Consider the following 25,494-nt stretch of genomic DNA (forward strand, 5'->3'; position numbering starts at 1 on the left):
TTCAAATGAACCTCCCCATATGTTCTAAGCTCTGCATGAAGTGTGCTTTGCAAGATAACTGCTTTTTCTTAACTTAGTTTTCGGTGCTGTTTGATACTTCACCTTTTGAGCCCTCTAACCTAGCACATTCTGTGGAGATTCATGATTACAGAGTGCACTGAAGCTTGAACTCATTTGGACCAAAGAAAAGATTGGTTGAAAAGAGCCTAATCCATTGTTCAGGTGATCAAGTAGTATCAGTGGCTGTTGCATCTCAGTGGTTTCTTATTGTTAAGAAGCAAATTAATTAGATCTTTGTAAGTGCAAAACAGTGTCTTAAACTAGAGCTTTAGTTTTACTGGAAGCCAGCTTGGTTCTTGGAGCATGTAAATTGCCATGGTAAGTTATACAGGAGACCTGTAGCTGCAGCTGAGCTCCTGAGAGAAAGTTATTTTCTTCTACAAAAGTTCTGTTTTTTTCTATGTATGGAGAAGTAGAATACTAGTAATAGTATTGCAGAGTTCATCAAAGCTATAACAAAATCTCAATCCTTTTCCGGTTTGTATTCAGCTTTGCTTTTATTTTCCCAAGTAAAACTTATCTTTCCATGGGGATTTGAGAACTTTATTTTCTCATGAGCTATATTTGGCCTGCATCTCAGTGAGGCACACTTCCTGTCTCCCTTCATCAGGAGAGCTGAAGTGGGCTACGTGTCACTTGTGCGCTGAAGGCTGTGCAGCTCCTCTTCCCTCTTCTTTTGAGCGGGAGATAGGACATAGTAAACTTCATGCTGATCTTTCTGCACAGCCTCAGCATGAAGTAGATGAGCAACTAAGCAGTGCTTTGTTTCCCTCTGTACACTTGCACTATCTGAAGACACCAGGAAGAAACTTCTGGTCCCCAGACGTGCAGCATCCATACTGTAGACACTGTGCATGCTATGTTTTTTCCTGGTGAAATTAATGTAATATTGAGTTTGCCCTCCAATAGCCTTCTGTCATTCTTCAGGACACAACTGGAAAAATGTCAACAGCTGCAAGTACATTGATGGCTGGATATGTCTTCCTAGGCAGGGTTCTGCAGTGTGCCTCAAGAAAAGAAACTCGGCATTCCTGAAGGATGGCTGTCTGTCACAAATCATTAGATCATTACTGTCTTGCCTGCTGAGAGGCAAACTGCTTTTTATTTTCTCTTGCAGCTGGACAAAATACTGCTTTAGCAATAAAAATCTATATTTTGTCTCTTAGTATTTCTATTAGAGGGTCTGATGCAAGGAAGGACAGAGAAGGACCTAACGACAGTGAGATCCAGTTAAAAAGCAATAAATACAATCAAACAAAAAGGAATACGATTGTCATTGTGACAGTTACTGCCACAGGGGTTAGTTTGCAATACCAGCAGTTGATTTAAAGACCAGCCAAGCCTGGTGACCGTGTTACAGTTGTAGAATTCTGTATCAGGCAGGACAAGGATGCTGCATCTTGCTTAAGTGCAGGCAGAAACCTTTTAGAAGGTAAAAAGCATGATGGCAATAACTTCTTTCTGTAGACTCTATGTATGCCCACCTTTCCTTGGCATAAAAAATCTTCAGCTATGGTAACTGCTATGAATACAACAGTTACCCTACAGCATTGTTCCTGTTTCATCTGCCACCTAGCCACACCTCTTGCAAACTCACTGTTGTTCATGTCTATCAGAATCTTTTCTGTGTACAGGGAAAAAACCCCAAGCCATAAGGTGGGGTACCTGTCAAAATTACACAGCATCACACTGACACCACAGAAGTGATGGATTAGCGCTATTTCCAGCATGCTGTTCTCTTGCATGTGAGGTTTTCATAAAGGAGTTACACCGAATAGAATGGTTGTGAACATTTTTTCTTTAAATACAATTCCCAGTTAGAGTTCCACGGGATAACACTGGATTATAAAGTAGTGAAAAAGGAAAATACTTCTCTAAATGAATTGTCTATGAGTTTCTTCTCCCCAGTTGCTGGATTGTCACAGTCCCCATTGGATAATGGCTGTTTTAGAGGAAACAAACCTGAGTTATGTTGTGTATACTGAATTCCTTTATGTTTACACCTCAGCAATCGTATCGTTAATATCTATGCTTGTGTATTGCCCCTAGTGGATTATGGTTGCAGACCACTTTATTTCAGAAGAATAGCCTGGCTCACATGTTCTTGGAGTTTTGTGGTTTATACAGACTGTTCTGATATGGTCCTTCCCTTTTATCACTTGTGCCTATTGATGTTGTGTACCTTACCATGCAAGGACTATCTTCTCTGAGTGACTGATTCATGGAACTTGAAAACCAATCAGCTGCAAAATCGGCTTTTTGTGACACTTGCATGTGGATTTTTTTGGCACAACTGTTCTTTTCCCTGCATTAAGACATAAGGAAGTCAGCAGTACAGCTGAAAAAAATCATCCCTCCCAAAACAACTAAAATTAACAAACCTTGGCCTACAAATGTGGCAATATGGGAGATGTGATGCAATTGTCTTAAAATTTATGAAACAATGAGTCCTGAATTGTGGGAATTAATTCACTGAAACACTTATTTTAAGAAATCCATTAAGTTAAAACAACCATCTTGACTGCAGAAATCAAGCAGGTGGTACTTTTAGCAAATCTAAAAGGAAATGGAAGACTCTTAAGTGGTTAGGATAGGTTGGAGTTGTGTGTATGAAATGCTAGACTTAGGCAATGAAGATGCCCTACTTTAGGTGTATTGCTGAAATAGTTTTGCAAGTCTACCAAGATTTAAACGCACTACATGAGAGTATTTGCTGCAGTTGGGTTTGCTAAACGTGGATGCATTAAGATTCTGGACATGCCGTGGTTCAGAGGCTTCCTATATTGGTTTCATTTTTATTAATAGAAGTAATTAGATTTGGGTTTCATTTTGGCATTTAATTGTGTTAACTGTTTAAGTAAAACGGTATATTATGGTATTTCACATGTGTGCAGAAGATGCTTTGGTGTTATTATGACATTCTTGTCGCTCAGCTTGAGGCTTGGTTTTGGCAGAGGGCCCATTCAGTGGATAAGGAGTTGGCTGGATGGTCCCACTCAGAGCTGTGGTTGGTTAACAAGATGCTCAGCATGAGCCAGCACTGTGCACTCACAGCCCAGAAAGCCAGCCCTAGCCTGGGCTGTGTCCTAAGCAGCGTGGGTGGAGGTGACTGCCCCTCTGGTCTGCTCTCCTGAGACTCCACCTGCAGTGCTCATCCAGCCCCGGGGACCCCAGCATAATAAACACCTGTTGGAATGAGTCAACAAAGGGGCAACAAAGCTGGTCAGAGGGCTGGAGCACCTCTCCCATGAAGACAGGTTGAGAGAAGTGGAGTTCATCAGCCTGGAGAAGAGAAGGCTCTGGGATCACCTTGTGATGATACACCTCTATCTGACTTAAAGAAGAGATTTATAACTTCATGAAATTGTTGTCCTTTGCTCTTTAGATAACAAAACTAGGATGGCACATTGAATGATGCCTGCTCAAGTGGTTTGGAACAGTTTTTAAAAACTATCCCTAATACAATTCTGCAGTAAGAGTCCTGGATTCTTAAACCAGCTGCTTTGAAAAGATGGTTTTACACTATCACTAAACCATCTGAGCTCCAAGGTCCAAGGATGCCAGATTTCCCCAGCTTTCATTATGCAGAGAGGCACCATTCAATACTCTGGAGGAGACAGTCTAGAAAACTCCACTCTGCTTTAGCAATGAGCCTATGAAATACAGGGTGCTGCCAAGCAAAGTTTTCTATAGCAGGTTATAGAAAATTGCAGAATCTTGTATTCTGGAAATATCTAATGGGATTTACAGAGATAGAAGGAAATTTCTAAAAGATGTGCCAAAATAATTTTGCTGTCTGTGAAGCAAAATGATGGATGTGTCCCATGAGTCTTTCAAAGTAGTAAATTTACAATCTGCATTCAGCAGAACTCTAATATTAAGATAACCTTATGATTTTCTGGAAGTAATAAATCCAGGAATGTCACTGGATTTTAAAGGTTAACTGAAAGAGTCAAAGTTTCTTGACTTTTTACAGGAAAAAACTTGCTTAAAATAGAATTAACTTTTTCAGAGCCAGAAACCAGTTACTTCGTTCTGGTTTAAAATGTTTTATTTACTGAGTTCCTAGTTGTGGTAAAGATGCCGTTTTTATTGACTGAAGCCTAGTGATAATAAAATTAATTGCATTCTTGAGGTTTCTTGTGTAGATTCTCTGAAAATACCCTGAGCATTCCCAGGAGATTGTTGCCTCATTGCCTAGCTTATGAGATTCCCTATGGATGTTTTTCAGTTACTGCAGAAAGTAAGACTATTAAAATAATTAATTTTATGCCAAAACACTCTATCTGTTGCTGCTAATTTTCTTTCTCCCTCAAAGCCAATTTGTACTGTCTACATGTTAAATATGCAAAAGCTCTGTAGCAACAGAAAGGTGACCAAAAAAAGGTCTAGTGCAAATTTAGCCTTATGTGTTCAATGTTTTTTTTTTCCAACAAACCCTTTCTGCACTTTTTTACATTCAGTATGTGACCAGTGTAGTTGTGTAATTGTGCTATTAGTTTACATGTGAAGATGGAGGGACGAAGTGTGAATTATTGGAATTTTTTGTTTTCCTAGTACTGGCATTGTCTATGTGACTTCAAGTGACAATTCTTGCAAGGTTTAACGTGGGCAAAAAACTTGAAGACAAAACTTCAGGATACTTCTGTGAAATTTTGAATTCTCTAGCTTTAACTGGGTTTCTACTCTGCATTTCTATTCATGATTCCTGCTGCCTTAGAGCTGTAAAACACAGATATTACCTACTGTGCAGCACAGTGAATAGGAAAAAATGTGTGGAAGTTGTGGTCTTGAATTTTCTAAAGAATTTCAAAATCTCTGCTCCATCAAGTAACTTTTGCTCCTATTCTTGGTAATATGGTATGTTTTTACTTGTCTTTCCCTGGTGCTATTATTATGCTAGGCTGGCAAGCACTTTAAATATGAAAAGCAATAGATGGTCAGTTCATAGGTTAGGAGTTCTGAAAGTACATACATATACAACAACCTTAAAATCACATGTAAAAAGGGTCCACTGATTGTACTCTTTCCATGTGAAATCTTATTGTTCCTGTTGCATTCTTTCCTGATGCTTGCTTTCAAAATTTAACAAAATATTAACATTCTTATTTCTTCTTCTCTCCTGGTGAGGACCTGTATCACACAGACCAAAAAAAAAAATTCTATGTATCTTAATCCTTTAAATACAAGACTCAAGAAGGAAGATGATTTCTTTGTATTTTTTCTCTGCCCTGTCAGAGCACAGTGTTCAAATAACACACTCAAAATTACTGTTCCCTGGGTATTAACAAAAAAGCCTCTTTGCCATGGAGATCTCCGAGTAGTTCTGCTACATCCAAAGGAACTGTAGCTCTTCTGTTAAACTTTGTTAACTTCATCTAGATGGTATGAAACCAAGGATAAAACATGTTGTCTGTGCTGGAGTGCAGTATGTTTCTATAAATGTGAGATCTTTGCAGTCACAGACTGCAGGCTTTGTTAGCCTTTCCAGATCCTGAGCCCAAAATAAGCTGGTGAAACAGATGGGAAAGTGGGAAGCTAGAATTACTAGATAGGCAAAGTGAAAGTTCTTGGGTAATCTTAACTGCAAATTTTTGTGCTTTAAGTGCTTCCTTTGAAATTAAAATTTATTTCTCCAATTCATTTATATCTCTGTACATTTTTTTGTTTATTTCATACTGTAATCTTGATGTTAGAAGGTTTTGATATTTTGTGGTGCTTGTTTATGCTTTTCAAGCATTTGCAGAAATAAGTTTTCTAGAGATACATTTTTATAACGGTTGGGTTTTTTAAGCACCAGAGAGTCCAACTCTGTTTTCTAGTCTTGAATTTTGTTAGTTAAAAAAAATGTAATTTATTTGTTTTCTTCAATTGAAAAATCATGAGACTAAAAATTAGTGTCATATTCTAGGATTCTATATACATCTGATATAAATCTTAAAGAAATTGAGGACATGTTTATGAGGGTAATACAAGAAAGGAACCCTACGACTCTTCACAATGCTCAAAAAAATGTAAATTGTCTTGGACAAAGCAAAAGAACACCAGTTGATCAGAATACTCCAAGTGGAGCTGTGCAGAAAGGAGTTGTTTGTTTGTCTAGTATTGAGGAAGAAATTCCAGAAGCAGTCATTGATGCAGAAAGCGACAAAGCCACTGCAGGTAGGTTTGGAATTGCACTTTTTTCTCTTTTTGTCTTTTAAATAATTGTGCAAATATTTGTGAAGTGGTGGAAATGCAGGCAAAATTAAAACTATTGTTACAGCACAGCTGTTCTATGGCCCACCTAATGATCTCACACTTTGAAGAAATGAATTGCTGCAGAAGTTAGGCAGGCACAGTTCCCAGCCAACGTGTGGTGTTAATAAATCTGGAACTGCCAGGCATCAGGCATGGTCATCACCATGTCCTGTCTTTTCCTTGGAATACAGTGAGTTCCACTCTTCACCATGCGGGACTTCCACACAGCAGAGTATCTCCCTTGTTTTCCTTTCCTAGCAAATGGCACTGTTTCCACTGCTGTTTTAGGAGGGTTCTGGAACCTTTCAGAATCTTCCATACCATAGCTCTGAATGAAATCATACAAGGAGGTGTTTAGCTGCATCTCCCCCAGAGGTGCTGGCTGCTACAGCTGTGTCAGTGACAGGGCTCGAGCAGCCCATCTGTTCAGGTGGGACCTGTGGCACTGCATGTCCCCACGCTTCCTCAGGGGCTGCTCTTCTTCAGTGCACAGGTGCCAGACCTCTGCAGAAAAGAATGAACTGGGTACATAATCTTATGAAAGAGTACCTGTAGCTCTTCTTCTGTAGGTACCAAATAGGGAGCATTGGTCAAGTTTCTGATAAGTCAAAATAAGAAGCAAAAGGCGATGTTTGGAAAATTTTTCAAGGAAAATGCTAGCTTGAATATGCAGTAATAAAAAACTTAATTATGTCAAATTCTTTTCAAATATTTTGTCTGTGCACTGTCAGTGGTCTCTTGTACACCTGACAAAGTGAAAACAGCTTTTTCTCCCTATGTGCAGGTAATTCCAAAGTAGAAACCGCGTCTGTGTTAGGAGAAGACTTACTGATGCTCTACAAGAAGTGCTGTTGTCCAGATATTAATATTTGTGTAGAAGGCAAAGATTTTCAAGCTCACAGGTACGTAAGTATTTACAGTAAAACGTTTTTCAATCAATAACTTTTGGTATAAAATGCTGCTGTTACTATTATCTGTAGGAAGTTATTGCTGGTGCTGTTCTCTAGGTGTGAACTGTTACAGCTTTTAGGTCTTAATGTGTGGACTGGCTGTACTTTTGATACTAACGAATATAATTTACCATCAACAGCAACTACTTTCAAAACTACGCTTTCAACACTTCTAAGATTGCCACTGTAATCTCATATATTGAGTATATACTCATGGAAATACATTTTAGACTTTTTTCCTAACTATGTATCTGTATATATATGTATATACATATATATAGAGATACATAGTTCATATATATATACATGTATATATGTATATATATATGAAATAAAAAATAAAACTTTAGACTTTTTTCCTAACTATGTATATGTATATATATGTATATATGGAAATAAAAAATAAAAAATCTGTGATCTGTAAAGAAAACAAAAAATCTAATAAATTATTCAGTTATTAATGCTGAATAAAATTTCCATATAGGCAGAAAATTTCTGGAGTAGTAATTTTTGTTTCAGCCCTTCAGAATCTGTGCATACAAAATCTGGTTTTACTTTCATTACTTCAGTTATGTAGATGTAAAGATTGTCAGGAGCCTTTCCTAGATCAAAAGTCCAAGACCGTTTAAGAACTTTGGCTTATTGTACTCCTGTGGCTTGTGAAAGCAAATTAAAGTGTCAGTACCATTCCTTGTACCTTTGATGTAAGTCTGTTTTCATTTGAGATAGCACACTAGACAGCCTGTATTTTGCTCCCTTTGAGTATATTAAGTAACTGAGAGGGGCTATAAAAACCCTCCATTACTTTTAGTACCTTCGCAACACAAAACTTGGGGGACAGTATCTTTAGAGAAGCTACAGACATTACAGTATCTTTAGAAAAGGTAGATCACAATTGTGTGGCTGTTTGGATATATGCTACATTTTCAGAATGAAGTGTAGTAAAGAATGTTTGTTTCTCCTGGTCTACATTATATGTTCTCAGATACATAAGTTTGGAAAACAAATGCTTTAATGCAGAAAAAATAGTGCAACAAAGAGCTTCTATCAGCAGAGCTTGTTTAATTTAGGCCACTTACTGCCTGGAGCTATGTATCTAGTTTAACTAGCATCAAAAGATGCGGCAGTAAATCACAGAGGAAACAAGGATGTTCTGAAACAGGCACAGGACTTGAGCTCGTTTTAGCACTGGGTCATGTGAACAGTAGGAGCTAATAAGGGTAATGGAACTTTCAATTTCTTTGTGGTGAAAGCACCAGAATTATTTACTTACTGTAAGGGGGTTTTTTTAACTTCTCAAACAGGAGACAGGCTAGGCCCCCAAAGTCTCCCCCCACTTGTGTCAGTATTCCTTACTTTCTCATGAAGTCCTGTGAACTTCCAATAGACTTTAGTATTGTTGGCTTATGTCTTCCTAGTGTTGCATTCTTACAGAGCTCCACATGAAGCAAGTCAGATCTGTTTTGTAATAAAGCTGGCACTAATCATCACTGTAGGAAAGCACAGATAAATATATTTCAAAATGATTTGAATTTGAATTTAGGTACTGCATACTTGTCCATATTCTGCTGAGTCCCTGTCTTATTTAAAATGTGTCTTTGAAATATCCACTCTAACTATCCCCTTGAAGTTAACTGATCACTGTTCATTACTAAAATTTATTTGGAACAGAATAAAAAAGTGGAGATAAGTGTATTCCATACATGTATGATATTGTGTTATTGTATCTTATAAAAAAAGGTTTTGTGTGTGTACTCAGAATTTCATACACTTCAGGTTAGGATGTAATACCCATTTACATGTGGAAGTATTTCACTGATATGAAAGGTTCAGTAAAAGCTTTGTTAGTATTTTTGCTGGATGACTCATAGGAGGAATGTGCGAGAAGGTTCTAATTTAAAGTATTGAGACTTCTGAAGGAGGAGGAGGGAGGAGAGATGAGAGAATACAGAATATAAAATGACTGTAGAAGAGACCATAAATAGTATTCTTCATGCTTCTTCCTACACAAAGTGAGAGTGCTCAGAAACATTTTAAGAGACAAATACATGTAACAGAAAGGATTCTCAAGCCTAGTATAACGTTTTGCTTTTTCTGCCACAGGAAATAACATGACATAGGCTAATTTTAGAAATAATAGGAAGCTTAGAAAGTGTCATGAAAAAATTCTTTGTATGAGAATATTATCTGTGGCTGTAGTAAGCCAGATAAGATACATAAAGGCTAACACTGTAACTGGTGTGGATCTGGAAAACTGAAATCACTAAGTAGTTTTCATCCACGATCTTGTCATCCTCTCTGCCACTGCACTTCCACCTTAAGAATCCTGTAGCAAAGGTCTTCTTACCTGATATTTTCAAGACTGATACTGGTAGAGATACTGAGCTATACAGACTGCAGCTCTGGGGTTTCTTTGTTCTCTTTTATGAGGTAGTAGTAAACTGAATTAGCCCCATGATGGCCAGTTATATGCCTTTTAAATATAGAAGGACAGTAAGTGTAAACAGAAGTAGCTGACAGCTCTTGTAAAAACACACCTTATTGTCCCAGCATGTGTTAATAGCAAGTTTTGTTTGACTTTTGGCAGGTAGCAAATTCTGAATACAAGACATTATATACTTAACATTTAGATAAATACACATTTTGTAATATAAGAAAAATTTAAGATGTTCAGGATATAGTTATTTATAATAGGACTGTGTAACCTACTTATTTACTTTATTTAATGACTGTTATTTACTCTAATTTGGTAAATAAAGCAGGAGAAATAAATGTGATATTTTATATAAAAGGAAGATGCTTGTGGTAATAGATTTCCTCTGTGTGAATCTCAAAGTCATACTAAAAACAAGCTTTAACTGAAAAATTTATAGAGTACTGTTTGGTTTTTTCTGTAGCGCATTTTGAAATTCCAAGCATACTGGGAGAAAAGGCATGCAATACACAGCTGACACCTTAATGCATAAAGGGCAAAGATTTAAGTCAATGCTATCAAAGAGTCTCATCATGAATATTTGTATGTAGTGGAATAATGTTTGCTTTTTCTCTCTCAGGGCCATTTTATGTGCCAGATCTAGTTACTTTGCTGCTATGCTGAGTGGAAGTTGGGCTGAGAGCTCTCAAGAGCACATCACTCTTCAAGGGTAAGTGTTGTCTCTGCAAGTCGTGTGGGAGCAAAGGTAGGCAATTTACAATCGCTGCAAATATGTAACAACTGTGCTGTGTACAGAGCGCTCAAGATTGATGTGCCTTGACACTGTTCTCCAGCCTGATACATTTCCTGAGTACTGTTTTGACTTCAGGATGAAAGTCTGTGTGTAGTGTATTTCTTAATATTGTCAGATGATTCAGTAAAAGTCTTTTTCATCAGCAGAAGGGCATAATCCTTTTGTGCAGAGTATGTTTTAATATTCACAATCTACTCAAGAATTCTTTTCTTTCGCTTCTTGTTGTACGTGTCATGAAGAATACTGAGTGTCTGAACAGTGTAATTTTCATACTTATTTGTACAATAAGTATATTTACAATGTAAAGAGAAATAACATTTCCTAAATAGTGTTTAATTATGATATTTCAGCAGCACGTACTAAAGCAATTTTATCTAGTGGGCTTGTTCACCAGGGCTTTCTGCCTGAGAATAATGGAGCTGTCACTGTAGGATGAGTACTTAAGACTTCACAGATAAGCTGGGGACTGTTCTTTTCAGCTTTTCAGTATCAGAAAACTCTACTGAAATACATTCAATTTTCTTTAAAAGCAAAGGAGTACTGATCCATATACATGTTAGCTTTTTTTTTCAGGTATGATGTTGGCCGACTCAGTTTTCTTCAGAAAGAACTGTGTACCTTACAGTGCTGCAAAATGTAGTTGCTTTGTGTTAATATAAAATCCCTTGACCAAGTGATACTTTCTTAAATGTTGATTTTAGTTTCCTGTCAGTGTAATAATGCTGCTGCAAAATCAGAAAAGATATCTGTTGATTTGGTTATAACTTCCAAATCCTTATAAAACAATATATTTGCAATTTAATTTATTCCTTTGTTTTTGTGGTGTTTTAGAAGCTGATAGTCACCAATTATTCTGATGTTTACACTTAGCTCTCTGTAATTGACTTCTCTGTGGTTAAGAAATTTTATCCTTATTTTTCAGTGGAGGTATTCTCCTGAGAAGTACTGAATCCTTATATGAGACTGTTTTGCCAATGTCTCATAATTTCTGTTATTATGAGTCATATGCATAATTTTACCTTTTCCAGTTCACTTTTCTGCTCAGTGCTGGTTTCTGTGCTGTTTCCTACAACACTTATAAATGAAGTACATATGGCTTACTCTGAAATAATGAGAATTCTGCTTAATGTAACAGCTGTCAAGGCTGTGGGGAAACTCCTCCTCGCTGACTTGATGGCTGTTGTGTTCTGCTATACAGGGAGACAGCTGTGCTGATTTTGCTTCTTTGCATGTTGCAGCGCTGGGTTCTTTCCCTTTTGCTTTTAGTCACCAATGTCAATTGCTTAAACATGTCTGATGTTTTAAAGAGGCCTTATCTCTGCATGAATATTCTAGTTCACTAATGCACACAGCACTTGTGGGTCCTGAAGACAGCACACAAAAAATTACGTGCACAAGTACAAGAAAGAGTTGTTCAGATCATGTCCACCATTGAGGCACTCTGTGCCTTTCTGCATTAAGATGCTGGGACTGTGCAAACACTGCTGTGTAGGTCTGCCAGATTTCTTAATCTCAATAAAGACTAAATATTCTGAGTAACACTTCTGCTTAGCACTGTCATAAAACTACTAAATATGTATTTTAGTGTTGCACGAACAAAAATATATCATAAAATAAAGACTTCAAGTAATTACAAGAAAACCATTTTAAAATATATAGTATATTTTAGTGTTGCATGAACAAAAATATATCGTAAAATGAAGACTTCAAGTAATTACAAGAAAACCATTTTAAAATATATAGTTACTTAATAGTTGACTTATTGCTGATAAAGAGCTTGGCAATGATGAAAAAAAATCCTTCTTATATTATCAGTGTAAATAATATAGTTATTAGTATTAGTCCGCTTATTGCTTATTTTTAAAGATTTAAAGTGTTAGAAAGTTTCAGCAAATCTATTGAGTAGCTGAATTCACCCCAAGTGTAGTCCATTTAGATACTCCTGCATTGCAAAATCTTATTGCTTTCATTTTATCAGATCATTTGCCTTCCATTCACAGAGCAGCTGGATGATGTATCAGCTTTTTTTGCCAACTTCCTTTGGCTAAGAAATGTGCTGCATTTTATTATGGACATGTCTTTATTTGTATTTTTTCATTCTTTTTTGCAGCATAAGCCAGGCAGAAATGAATGTTGTCTTGCATTTTATATATGGAGCTATTTTGGACTTCCCAGAAGAAGTTGATGTTGGGTATATGTTAAATTTTATTATTATTTTTTCATTTTAGTTTGTGCTTGTTTGCTTATTCTGTATTTTCTCGGTTAAAAATCAAAAGGAAGACACACACACACACACACAAAAAAAGAAGCTGTTGAAGAAATCTTATTTATTTGACAGCTACTGGAAAAGGTGTGCCAGCTGGTTTTGGAATACTCTATGAGGAGAGTGAAAAACAGGATGATGTTTTATACCAAAATATTTCCCAATTGGCCTGTACCTTCCTTTTAGTTTTCAGACAATATATATACAATGTGTAATAGTATATAACAGTTAATATATAAAATTTATTTTTGAATAATCACACAAGATGATGAAAAGGTGAAGTAGTTAGTCTTAGATCCATGAAAGATGATGTATAGGAACCAATGTAAATGTTGGCATTTTCTTCTGGGATAGTTTTTAATCACAGTTTTATACATAATCCTGTATTAGTGAGGTAAAATCTGAAATTTGTGAATTATTCTCTGAAGCCATTTATATAGTAGGTGATGAACCCCTGTCACTAAACATTAAAATGCTACAATTTCCTAAAATTACGGAATTGTTTATAATGTGTCCGAATATCAATGTTTAGCTAATTAATTAATATAGAAAGTAAAATTATGGTTTTGATTATTATATAAAATAATTAATAGTTTGCTCACTCTGCTTTTTAAGAATGTCATCAATAACATTTTATGTAATCTTTGAGAAAAAAAATCTTTGGGAAATTCCAGAACTCTGCTGGCACAGATATTTTTTCATTTGCTATCCTTAAAATAGTGAAACTGAGAGTCTTCTAAACAGTTCTCAGCTAGTGACTGAGGCTTGTTTTTATCCAGGCTGAACTCGATGGCTGGGAGGTTATTATTAAGTCAATATACATTTCTGCTTTGGAGATTATTCTTTGGCAAGTGTCACACTTGGTTATCAGTCTCTTTCTGCAGTAAGTTCTGACTGAACCAAGAGGTGAAGTTAGCACGTAAATTGTCCTGTAAGGAAAATGCATATATCACAAGGATTTTTTGATTCCTGTCACTACTGCTTTCTCTTCAGTCACATGTTGGGCATTGCAGACATGTATGGGCTGGATGGACTAAAAGAAGTAGCTATCTACGTTTTGAAAAGAGATTACTGCAATTTTTTCCAAAAGGTATGTCACTTCTCGTGCTACTTGGTGAGCTATAGAGCCTGAGAATTTCAAATCTGTTACTTAACACAAAATCATAGTGACAAGATCTGTAAGAACTACATGATCAAGGTGCTGGCTGAAGTCAATAGTCCATGTTCTAAGGTGTGAATCTGGGATAGATGGTGGCAGTAAGGCCTGTGATATCACCTATTTATAGACACTTGGAAACCCCAGCTGATTAAAAGCAATATTCCACATGATTAATTCAATGTACTAAATTACACTCAGTATAGTTCAATATGTGCTATTGTAAATGTAACTGTTCTTGGTGGGCATGTGGAAATGCTGTATATTTGCATATCTTGTTTCATGGGCATATATTTAGAAAAAAACAAGTCTGTTCAATTAAAATTGTTTAAAAACAAACACCTGCTTGGAATTGAGCATGTTCACGCATTAGGCTCATGAGGCTGAATCCTGCTTTACTGACATGTGGAAATAGATGACTGCAAAAAGGCAAACAAATACCATGGCAGCTGACATTCCTTCTGAATCTTTGAACTGAAGATTTTGTATTTCTGTATGTTTTCTGTAAATCACATGTACAATAACTGTGATAATTTTCTAACAACTCTAGCCTGTTCCTGGCAAACAGCAGCCTGTACTAGAATGCATGGCTATTGCTCATTCATTGGGAGTGGAAAACCTATATGCTGCTTGCATGAAGTAAGTAAGATAAAATAAAATTGTTTTTATCTGCTTTCTCTTGAAATTATTTTATTTTGCAAGATAGGATTTATTTTGGCATATGAAATGTTTACATTTTAAATGTTTTTTTCTTCACAATACTTTAGAGGTATCACTTATGCTAACAAGTGAAGATAGAACATTTTTCATCTTCCTTACCTAAGAATGGCTCTCTTTTCAACAGATGGGTAGGAAAACATTTTGCAAGATGTTTTTCAGAGAAAAGCTTTGCCAATTTACCTACTGAACTTCAGAACAATTGTCTTGTTATGTTGATTAACTCTTTGGTAAGTAATGTGCTTTGTAGAAAAATACAGCAATGTGAATTTTTTCCTTATTTAGATGTACAATGTAATTTAAGAGATAATAAATACAGTTTCTTAAATCTGTAGTACATTTATACTATGTAAAATTTCCAATTAAAATAACAATTTTAAAAACTATTTTGATGTGAAATGTTATTGTTGTGCTTCATGACACACAGTCTAGTGACATCCAAGTCCACCATAATAACAGAAAATATGTTTATGAAACACAACTGTGACATCATAGTGCAACATCGTGGAAGTGTTCAAGGCCAGATTGGATGGGACTCTGAGAAACCTTGTCTAGTGGCAAGTGTCCCTGCCTAGAGCAGGGAGGCTGGGATTAGAGGACCTGTGAGGTCCTTGTCAACCCAGGCCATCCTGTCATTCTCTGATTATGTATTTGGATAATGAGAAACAGAAAATCACTGCATCAATTTCTGTGTAACATGGTGGCACACATCATTTGTGACTGCCTTCTCATCTTTACCTGTATTCGAACTTGGAAAAAACTGACTTCATTTTTTTTTCAGACCTCAGGTGGTCACTGGCTATCAAGATATTTGTTTACAGCAGGCTGACTTTACAGAAATAAAGTAGCAGTATAGTATCCATATCTTTTACTTGTCAGGTAACTACACTGGTCCCCCCAAAGCTCAGCTTTAGTTTTTTGTAGTACTTACTTACATTGTTCCAATTCAGACCTGCCTAAATTTAAGTATTTTCTAATTGTATTTCTGTATAAAACTATGCTTAGAGCTTACTTAAGGTAACTGTTTTGAACTAGACCTGGTAACAGAAATTTGGTCAGTACTCAACCTGTAAATACACTGAATTGTAAGAGATATATGAAAAGTATGTAGAAATAAAGGTCAATCTGTAGAGCTGCTGCCAAACATGACTGTCTATGTATGTAATTGTAATGTGTGTTGTCACAGACAGGTAACATTCACAGCATGATTTTGATTCTAGCACACAACCCAACAACTAAATATGTGACATGTATCTCACGCCGAAGTCCTTGTCCCCGTGTCTGTGTTACCCAAACTAAATAGCTCTGGTGTGGCCAAGCACTGTCAAACATAGCCCTGGTTCAAGAGCTGCACTCTTGAATGGTTCTGGCCAAGAACTACCCCTTGCTGAAAGGACTGTGAAGCCTTCTTGAGACTGTCTTTTTTCAGGATTTCTGTGATGAAGTACTTAAAAGTGCTGAAGCCAGCAGGTCAGCTAGGAGTGGCAGCTGCAACTGCATATTCAGGTGAAAGCCTGAAAAATGACAGATTGCAGACCTCTGTGCCTTTAGGTTGGATATTAGGTAAAGGTTCTTCCCCCAGAGGGTGTTTGGGTGCAGGAACAGCTCCCCAGGGCGGTGGTCACAGCACCAGCCTGGCAGAGCTCCAGAAGTGTTTGGACAATGCTCTCAGGCACAGAGTGTGACTCTGGGATGGTGCTGTGCTGGGCCAGGAGTTGGACTTATGAGCTGTGAGGGTATCCTTCCAGCTCAGCTGTGATTCTGTGATCAAGAGAAGCTTGAGAATATCCACCATTATAAAACCTGAACAGTTCCACCACAATGCAGAAACCTAACAGAATAAAGATGGCAGCTATAATAGCTCAAGAGTATGTCTAGTATCTCAAGATGCTGGGTGTTCTGCCACTATATTATATCAGCGTACCAAGCTGTTCCTAGAACATACACATAGCAATGTGTATCCTACATAGTATAAAATTTGAGAAGTTTTAAGTAACATTTTCAGGTACAGGTCAGTTCATTCTGATCTACAGCTGTTCATAGTTAAACCACCACCCACCTCCAAACTACCTCAGGTAGGTACTGCAGCTATGAGCACATGCAGACACAATTCTAGGTTCTTCTCTAGGCCCTTCTGCAACATTATTGGGACAGTTGAAAGGTAAATGTTTAGGCCTTCCTTCCCCTCTGTTTATTCTAGTCAATAAAGATGCTGTGGTTACAGTTTGTGTTGAAATACAAGTGCTGCTTTGCCAGCATTTGCAGAACAGCCATGGCACTGTGGTACTTGGTACTGCCCCCTTTGTGTACCCAGCTTCACTGGAAGGTTTTTGCAGCCTGGACTAAAGTGGGTCTTAGTTCCCATATTAATGATTTAAAATTTGTGTTGATGTGTCTTTGCAAGATTCACTGGTATTTTATGGACTGAAGTCTTAAAAGCATCTAGAGTTACAAAATTAAATGATAAATCATAAGCCTCTTCTGCCCAGAGAATGGTTCTGGTGAGCATTCATTTCAGTGTTTAAGACACCCATTCCAAAAACTTGTGGAATTCCCGGGGCGGGGGGGTTTTCCACAATCTGCAAAAATGCTTAAAGCCTGCTTGAGGAAGAAACGGTCTGACTAATTTTGCAGAGGCTACTGTATGATTTGCAGTCCTTTTTCTCTGCTGTTAGAGTTCTCTTCTGTAAAACTTTAAACATTTACACCCAGTTAAACAGTATAACTCTGCTGATCCTTTAATTTACTGGTGCTGGAAATGTAAAACCTAGTTAATGTGACAGCCCTTTAGAGGGAAAAAACAGGTGCAAAGAAAAGGAGATTATTGATGGGACAATCCCTGGGACACCACAATGATGAACACAGAAACATTAAAATGGGAGTATCATTGAAAACACTGTCCAGGTGCTTTATGTGTGCCTGTCCCTGACGTCTCAAATTCATCCAAGAAAATTACTGGGTTTTTAGATAAGTGGACTCCACTTTAAAATGGTTAGGAAAAAAGTACAATAAGAGAAGTAAAATTCAGTTAGAACCACTTCTACAAAGTGCTGATTTAATTAAAAGTCAATGAAGGCATTTTATATTTCACTGGAAGTGTCTAATGGGAGTAAATGCTTATTGCCTTGCGAGCAGGGGTTGAATTTGAGACAATTCAAAAAGCTTGTAATTGAGTCCAGTGGGAGCAAAATCAAACCATGAGCATACATGTAATTCTTAATTTACATGATCTGCAGAGAAGCAAACTGAGTTTGCCCAGAGATGAGTAAAATAATTTTTAAAGTGTGTTTTAACAATGGATGGTCAGATTTTATCTTTTTACTATAATTGGCACAAAGAAGGTACTCCCTGCTAACTTGCTTAGGACAAATGTGATTGTGATCTGAATTTGCAGTAAGGGTTTTTGTGTTAAATATTTATCGGAATTGTTGCTTTTTCAAGTGTTACTGCATAATTTATCAGTGTCCTGCTAGGTCACATTGAATGGAGCTTTCAGGCCATTCTAATGTGGATAGCCATAAATTCCAAGTTCTTTTCAAGTAACATGGTAGCCAGCCCTCAGGTACTGTGCTGATGCAAGGCATGAAAGAACCAAAGACACAGACCAGGATAATAAATATCAGCAAATCTGTTTGCATGTTTGAAATGTAGCTAGAAACATAACAGTTACTGTTCTCTGAGAAACTTTAGACAACAAAGAGGGCAAGTTCAGTTAAAACTCCATCTGGGAAGACAAATATTTGTTGTCTGACTTCTTTAAATAAAGCAAAAGGATTCATAATTATTGAAAATATTTTTCTGTACCCCAAATGCTAGGCCTTCCACACTCACCTATAAAACCTTAACTTAGCAGTTTTATTCAAGAATTTATTACATCTTTCAGTGACCTATGATCTTTTTCTCTATTCAGCTTCTCCAGCTAACATTTGTCTTATTTTCTTCGGGACTGCAGTATCTAATAATGCAGTCGAAAAAATATAATAAAAACTACTGAAAACTTAAAACTTTACTACCTAACTTGAGGCAAAACTGAACCAATAGAGATTTCTTTTTTTTGCTTTAGTTTCAAAGACACTTATAATATTAAGAATTATAAACCCCAAAATTTATTTAAATAAAATAATGACATGATTGGATCCCTGTGTAAAAGCTCACTAACTGAACAGATGCTATTTCACAATCAGCAATTCTTTAGGTAATTGCTTGGCAACAGGCTAATTTCTGTTTCTGTTTCAAGAACCACAAGAATGCTGCTTCCCGTCTGATGGAGAGTGACCGGCTGATCAATAGCCTGCCCCGAGTGAAATGGACGGAGACAGCTGTGGCCTTGGCATCGCGGCTACACGAGGAATGTGTAACCTTTATTGTTGCAAACTTCCTACACGTAGTGCAAAGTGAAGGCTTCTCTGTTTTGTTGCAGGTAAAAGTGCCCTCAAGTTCTTGTATGCTTCTAAATGAATTGAATTATATGGCATTTTGGAAAGATCAGGCTGCTAAATTACCAAAACTGCCGTAGCTTTTGCTTTGAAGTACAATTCTATGGAAAAAAAGAAAAAGAAAAAACCAACAAAACTAAAGAGTTTTGGGGGGTGGGTTTTTTCAGGTTTGTTTTAAAGCATGTAAATGCTTTGATACACAGTGCTAATACTGCATTCAGGTTATGTGCTTCAGTTAAGCAAATTTCCAATTAGTTTAGTGGGACAGTTTCTGTGTTGCTTCATAAAAGCTTTCAGACCCCTGGAAAAACAGCCCGGATTTACAAGATTATGAGTATGGGCAGTGCACTCAAACTTCTGCTGATTTCTGACCTGACTTGCAGGAATGTGGCAGTGCTGCAGCTTCTGGTGAGAACTTCCCTAGTCACCCAGCCAGTTCATTTCTCCTGTGAAATATGTTTTTTAATATGTACACAGAAGTGAAGAGAACAAAGAGGGAAATGTTAAAACAATTTGCCTTTGGATCCAGAGTTGCATAGGGCTGTAAATTCATCACAGTGTGCTTGTTCCTAAAATTTCTGTTAACGAGCGAGGCCTCAGGACAATTTGCTAGAGGCCTGGAGAGGGGTGGGGTTGTGGAATGGATACAAAAGAAGATGCTCAGCTTTGGAATACCTCCTGCACAGCTTGATAGCAGATCCTCTCTGCTCGGTAATGCTTTTGCATACAAAGTACACGCTTTTGTTTTAAACGACTGCCTTTTGTTGTTTCCTCAGGCACAGGCAATGAGCAGCAAACCTGACCTCCTAGAACAAATTTTCAGTGCAATTGAAAAAGGCATTAATAATGAAAATAGCTGCTTTCTTCTTGTAGCAGTGGATATGTTGTTGGACTTTGCAAATGTGAAGGAGATGGTAGGTTCTTAAATGTGCAGTGCTTGTGGAAAAACTATTCTGGTACAGTCTCATGTCATGGTTCAAATCAGATGATATGGTGTGAGCTCAGATGGCTCAGTCATGCAACTGGGGTCAAACAGAAAAGCATCTGCATAAATCCAAGGGTTGATACAGTTTCTGTACTTTTGGAAGTACAGAAAACGTAGGCATTTGTTTAAGTTTAATTTTGTTTATAGAGAAACCCCATCCTGGCAATACAAAAATTCCTGTGTATTTCTGAAAATGTAAGTCCTATGGGCAACACTGCCCTATTGATCTTTACTATCACTTTAAATTTGTGAAAAGAGAAAAACTTAGCAAAAGGTTGCATTACCTAAAACTTACAGGGGAAGAGAGCTTATTCTCTTCCTCCCTAAATATTTCCCCCCCTTTTTGTGAAGGTCACAGGTACATATGCTTTGGTTTTAAACTGTCCTCTAAAGCAAGGGCTGACACTTGATCCAGTGTGTGTTTTTTGGATTGGGTGGAGGTGTCAGGCTCCATGTGTGTAACATACCGTGTATATTCACACAATCTAAATAATGACATTCAAGCTGTTGTTGACTGATTCTGGGAACAATTCATAAATAGTATGACAAAGACTAAAAAATAAATGAAACATTAATTACTGCAATCTGGTGCTATTATAGATTTACTTGGTCTAAGCAATAAAAATTTAATCAAATACATTATTTTTCCCTGGAGTATTTGACCTTGTTGTGACACAGCTGACAGTGAAGAGCTATTATGGGGTTCATTTAAAAAAAAAGAAAGAAAAGGGAAAAAAGAGCAATGAGAGCAATGCAGTGTTTACTAGTGCTGTAATTTGTAGGTTTTAAACTATAGAAAAAATCACTCTGGTGGGCAATAATCCTTCAAAAACAGCATCTCCATCTACCAGACCGTTATAAAATGTAAGTGATGACATCATTGATCTAGCTTAGGGAGTAAGTAGATTCTGAAAGGAATAATGACTGGTTGCTATGACAATATGCCCCTCGCCAGCTGCTGATTTGTTACTTGAACACAGGGTTTTACGTGCAAGATCCAGGCGCTGCGTGATAAGCTCTGGGTCTTCCTGGTTCAGTCTTTTTATGCTGTTCGTCACACAGAAGGCTGGAAGCTGATGAGGCCAGACCATCAACAGAAAATACAAGCAGGTATGTCTGGCATCAAACGGCATTAGAATTTTTTAGCATTCTGTTCAGTGGATACAATGCAGATGGAATTGTGGAGCCTGATACAGATTAAAGCAAAATTTGTGCTGCTTTGTGTTTTGAAGTGGTGTTTTAGAACAGAAGCACGATGGCATGCTTAGGTAGTTTCAAACATGGGAATCAGTCAGTCATTTTCTGTGAGGAGTCTTCCCTGCTTTTCTTTTTAGGAGTATATATCATAGAACCCCTCCACCATCATGTAGATGGATTCTGTTCTTATTTACAGCTACTCTAAATTACTGAAAACACTGCAGTAGGATTAAAAACCTGATCTGCCTCATTTTTAAAGAGATAAGAGCTGGGGATGAATTAAACGTGCACAAAGCAGATTATCCATTCCCTGAAGTCCGTTTCTGTCCTTTATCGCTTTCTCCGTGATGAATAAACATTGCTGGTCTCTTGCATAACGCTCGTCCTGCCTGTGCACGGGAGCAAATGCAGAGAGCCGGGCTGCTGGGCTGCTGGGCTGCTGGCATTGTGGTCTTGTGTGTGCTGCTGCAGAGAGCCCCCAAGGAGCTGCATGGTGTGCTCTCAACATTTTCACAGACAGCACTTGCAGAAAAAGGAGTTCTTGTTCTGAATGCTCCTTTGTTTTGAAGTACAGAAATATTCTGAGGATGTGGAATTGATGATGGAGTTCAGGTTCTGGTTTAATATTAGCTTTGACAGTACAGTGTTGTAAAAGAAAAGAATGTTAAATACTGCTCTGAATTCAAATCACTTTTGATTCAAAGGAGATGTGAACATTTTTATATCCTTAAAGATATTAGTAGCAATTTCATAATTATATACCTAGAGATAGATGCAAATTTTATTCTACAATTACATGCTGAAAGATGCAGTGACAGTCTTTCTAAGCATGATTTAGGAATGTAGTCAAGTAATATCTCATACTACTCTGTAGAAGAGGGACAGGATTTCTTCTTGATTATAAAATCCTTCAGAAGCAGAGGAGTTTAATAAAAAGGGTGGGTTGTTCTGATTTGGGGTGGTTTACTTTTAAGATGCTCATGTCCCTATTGTGAACGATGTTTTGGCTACTTTACACTAGTGCTTTCAATAGAAAAAAATATTTAAAATCAAGGTGTGTCTTTATTTTCCAAACTCCATATTGCCAAAAATGATTTTGTTTTCTTTTAGAGTAAATTCTGACTGAAGTTGCATGCATTTTATATATGAAAAGGCTGAAATGTTTGCATGAATTATCTGGTTTTAATTACAGGCAAAGCAATTGTACAATATTGCTAGACAAATTTTAATCGTCAGGTTAAATACGTGTACGATAACTTAGATCAACTTTAATCTTAAAGATTTCTGGTGGTAGCTTTTCTCCTAGAAATTTAGCCTATATAGATTTAGAAGGCTATAACAGAGGAGGAAAAATGCCAAAATAAGAGAGATGATATTGTGGTTTTTTCATTTTGCAGCCTGTCTTGTGTTTTCTTAGGCACAAGTTTATAAGGATTTTGTCTTAATATATTGGTATGTATTAATATGCAGAGTCATTGCTAGAAAAAGGATTAGATCTCTGGGGTGCCATTTTCAGCATACCTTTTGTGTGGTTTTTAGAGACTTATATAAAAATTATTTTTAGAATCTTTAGCAGGAATTCAGCAGAATTTTTGTATTACACATACAAACAATGTTTCCATGTATAGTATCTCAGAACATGAGGCACTGAATGCTGAAATTTTTTTAATATATTTTTTGCAAAACCTTTTTTCCAGTTGAAATATGAATACAGACATAAATGAAACCTATCGATTCTGGGTCTGTACAGTGTCTATAAATATCCCTTTTGTGTTCTACAAGTGCAATTGATTCAAAAAGCTTTGTTGAAAACTGCTTTCCTCTCAGAGTACATCAGATGAAAAAAAAAAAGGCATTCACTGCCTAAAAACTCCACATGACAATCACAGGGATAATTCTCATGACATTACGCTGCATGCTATCTAAAGAGGCACTGTGACCTTAGTGTGTACATTTAGGTATTTTGGCTTTGCCAATTTTGAAAACTAATATCATTTACCTTAATGTAATTAATCTTTTCTTTATATAGCATAAATAAATACCTTTTCATTAACAATACACCTAAAAGCTGTTAGTACTCTAAATTTGAAGGTATCTTTTTGTAAATTTTGTACACTTTTAAAGGTCTTAGTGCACTGCTAGCTATAAATGAATTGAGCTTGGATAAACAAAAGTCTTGGTATGGACATGGGGAAACAGAAGAGTTCAGTAACTTGCTTATGGCCATGTGATGTCATTGCAGATCCCACATTTTTTTGTTCCAAATAAAACCATGTACTTCCACTTAACATTTGCCATGTCACCAAAATTAGGCTTTTGAGAGTAAATCAGGACCCAAAGAAGTGCTTTCTGATTTCACATAATGTAACTGAGTAGGCTGGCTTGATTTCTGTCCCCCCTCTTTCCTGCCAAACAGTGAAGAAACTGCTTGTTCCTTTTGCAGCTGCATTTGACAAGGGTGATGACCGAAGACTTGGCAAAAAACCTGTATTCACCAGTTCTCAGGTAAACATTTATACCCAAACGTTTAAACATTCAGATAATTGCAAACAAAACTATTTTCATTGTTTGTTTAAATTGATACTTAATTTCCCATATTGCTGAATGGAACTTGTTTTTGAAAAATCTGTATTTTCTTGTAAACTGTTTCTGCAGAATCAGTAATGACTACTGGAAACATCTTAGACTGTGTTCTGTGACGTTTTCAAACAGATAAGCTCAAATAAAAGGCAGGAATTTGTGTTCAGAACCTCACATTCCTCTCATGCTACATAATGAAACTCATCTGTTTCCCAGAGCAAATGGTTTGCTACTGAGCTAATGAATCTCTGCTATTATTACAAGCCACCAAAACACTGAGCCTGTTACACTCCCTGCTCTGAAAAATATTAATTAGTGCCCTCAACAACTCTTCTATTGAAACTCACACTCGAAACTACATTATTAATTGCTAAAAAACCAGTATGGGTTTCATATGATTTGACAGTCTTGCACACATTGCAATGACACTGGTATCACAAAGATTCCCTTCCAAGCACTTAACTCTCCATGTCTGAGTTCCTCTTTACCTGAGAGAATCAGTATTGGCATTTCTATGTGGATACCATTGCTGTTGGCAATGGTTCAAATCATCACATGTTGTAAAATAATTTTTGGCTTTATGTTTGTAGTAATGCATAGTCTTTATTCCTTTTTGGAAGATATGCACATATAACTCAAAAAGAATTTCTTACTTAAGAAGACACTAATAATATAAATAAGTAAATATTACAGAGTAACTTGTCCAAAGTAAAAGTGAAACTAGATATTTCTGTTTCCTCTACACAGAGCAGTACTTTAATATTCTTGAAACCAGCAAACTGAGCCAAAATGTGTGTGTGTGTATGTATATACATAGATACATAAAAATTTACTTCCATGTTTAATCTTGTTGCTTTAGATTCATGTACTACTTTAAAAGTAGATGTGTTTCAGAAATTACAGGTTATAGATAGTTTGGTATTACATGCATGTTTTGTTTGTGTTTTTTTCTGATGCCATTTTTTTTCCTAGCTAAATAAAACTGCTACTGCATCTGTTGGTACAAGGAATACTTCCTGGGCAGAACACGGCAAGAAAGATTGCTGGGGAGATTCTTCCACTAATCAGGATAAAATGAAATCTGATGGATTAGGAGCATCTGGACACGCATCCACCAATAGAAACACTGTTAACAAGACTTCAAAGCATGAGGATGTAAAGGGGAAAGATGGCAAAAAATTAGTTTCCAAGATTACTAAGGATTCCAAACCTGGGGAAAAAGCTGCTTTGCCAAAGGCTAGAGTTGTTGTAAAGACAAAAATAGAAAATAATGGAAATGTGAAGGCTGAAAGCATGCTTACCAAGCAAGATATAGAAAAGGCATCGTCTGCAAGTGGACAAAAAAATTCAGGAAGCAGCAAAGGTCTGAGAAACCATGAAGGAAAAGTTGCAGGTGCCAGACCTAAAGTGCTGACAGTAACCTCAAGCATGCAGAACAAAACAAAGCCATTGAAAAAAACCACAGGGAAGGAATCTCCCTCCTTGGTGACTGTGGCAGCAGCTTCCAGCAAGTCAGCAAATTCAAACATGGATGTGCAGACTGCGGGTGAACAGACAGAGGAGCCCAAAGAGGATAAATCCATAGAGGAAGGGAAAAAACAGACTGGTAATTTTTTATAATTCTTTCTTTAAAGTCCTCTTCTGACTGGTCTCAGGCTGGTCATACACTGAAAACCAGCCAGG

General features: G+C 36.9%; 1 protein-coding gene across 1 annotated transcript in view; it reads left to right on the plus strand.

Moving 5' to 3' along the window:
* BTBD8 (BTB domain containing 8) overlaps window positions 1-25,494 on the plus strand; it is a 34,211-nt gene that overhangs the window by 1,961 nt on the left and 6,756 nt on the right. Inside the window, exons 3-14 of the mRNA XM_041421848.1 lie at window positions 5,972-6,222; window positions 7,085-7,202; window positions 10,304-10,393; window positions 12,588-12,668; window positions 13,734-13,830; window positions 14,447-14,535; window positions 14,741-14,843; window positions 18,851-19,033; window positions 19,826-19,963; window positions 21,015-21,144; window positions 23,675-23,736; window positions 24,784-25,417. Of these exons, the coding sequence (XP_041277782.1) occupies window positions 5,972-6,222; window positions 7,085-7,202; window positions 10,304-10,393; window positions 12,588-12,668; window positions 13,734-13,830; window positions 14,447-14,535; window positions 14,741-14,843; window positions 18,851-19,033; window positions 19,826-19,963; window positions 21,015-21,144; window positions 23,675-23,736; window positions 24,784-25,417 (1,976 nt within the window). The remainder of the gene's footprint in view (window positions 1-5,971; window positions 6,223-7,084; window positions 7,203-10,303; window positions 10,394-12,587; window positions 12,669-13,733; window positions 13,831-14,446; window positions 14,536-14,740; window positions 14,844-18,850; window positions 19,034-19,825; window positions 19,964-21,014; window positions 21,145-23,674; window positions 23,737-24,783; window positions 25,418-25,494) is intronic.

Source organism: Onychostruthus taczanowskii, unplaced genomic scaffold, assembly GCF_017590055.1.
Source record: "Onychostruthus taczanowskii isolate IOZ18803 unplaced genomic scaffold, ASM1759005v1 scaffold7, whole genome shotgun sequence".
In the NCBI taxonomy this organism is placed as follows: Eukaryota; Metazoa; Chordata; class Aves; order Passeriformes; family Passeridae; genus Onychostruthus; species Onychostruthus taczanowskii.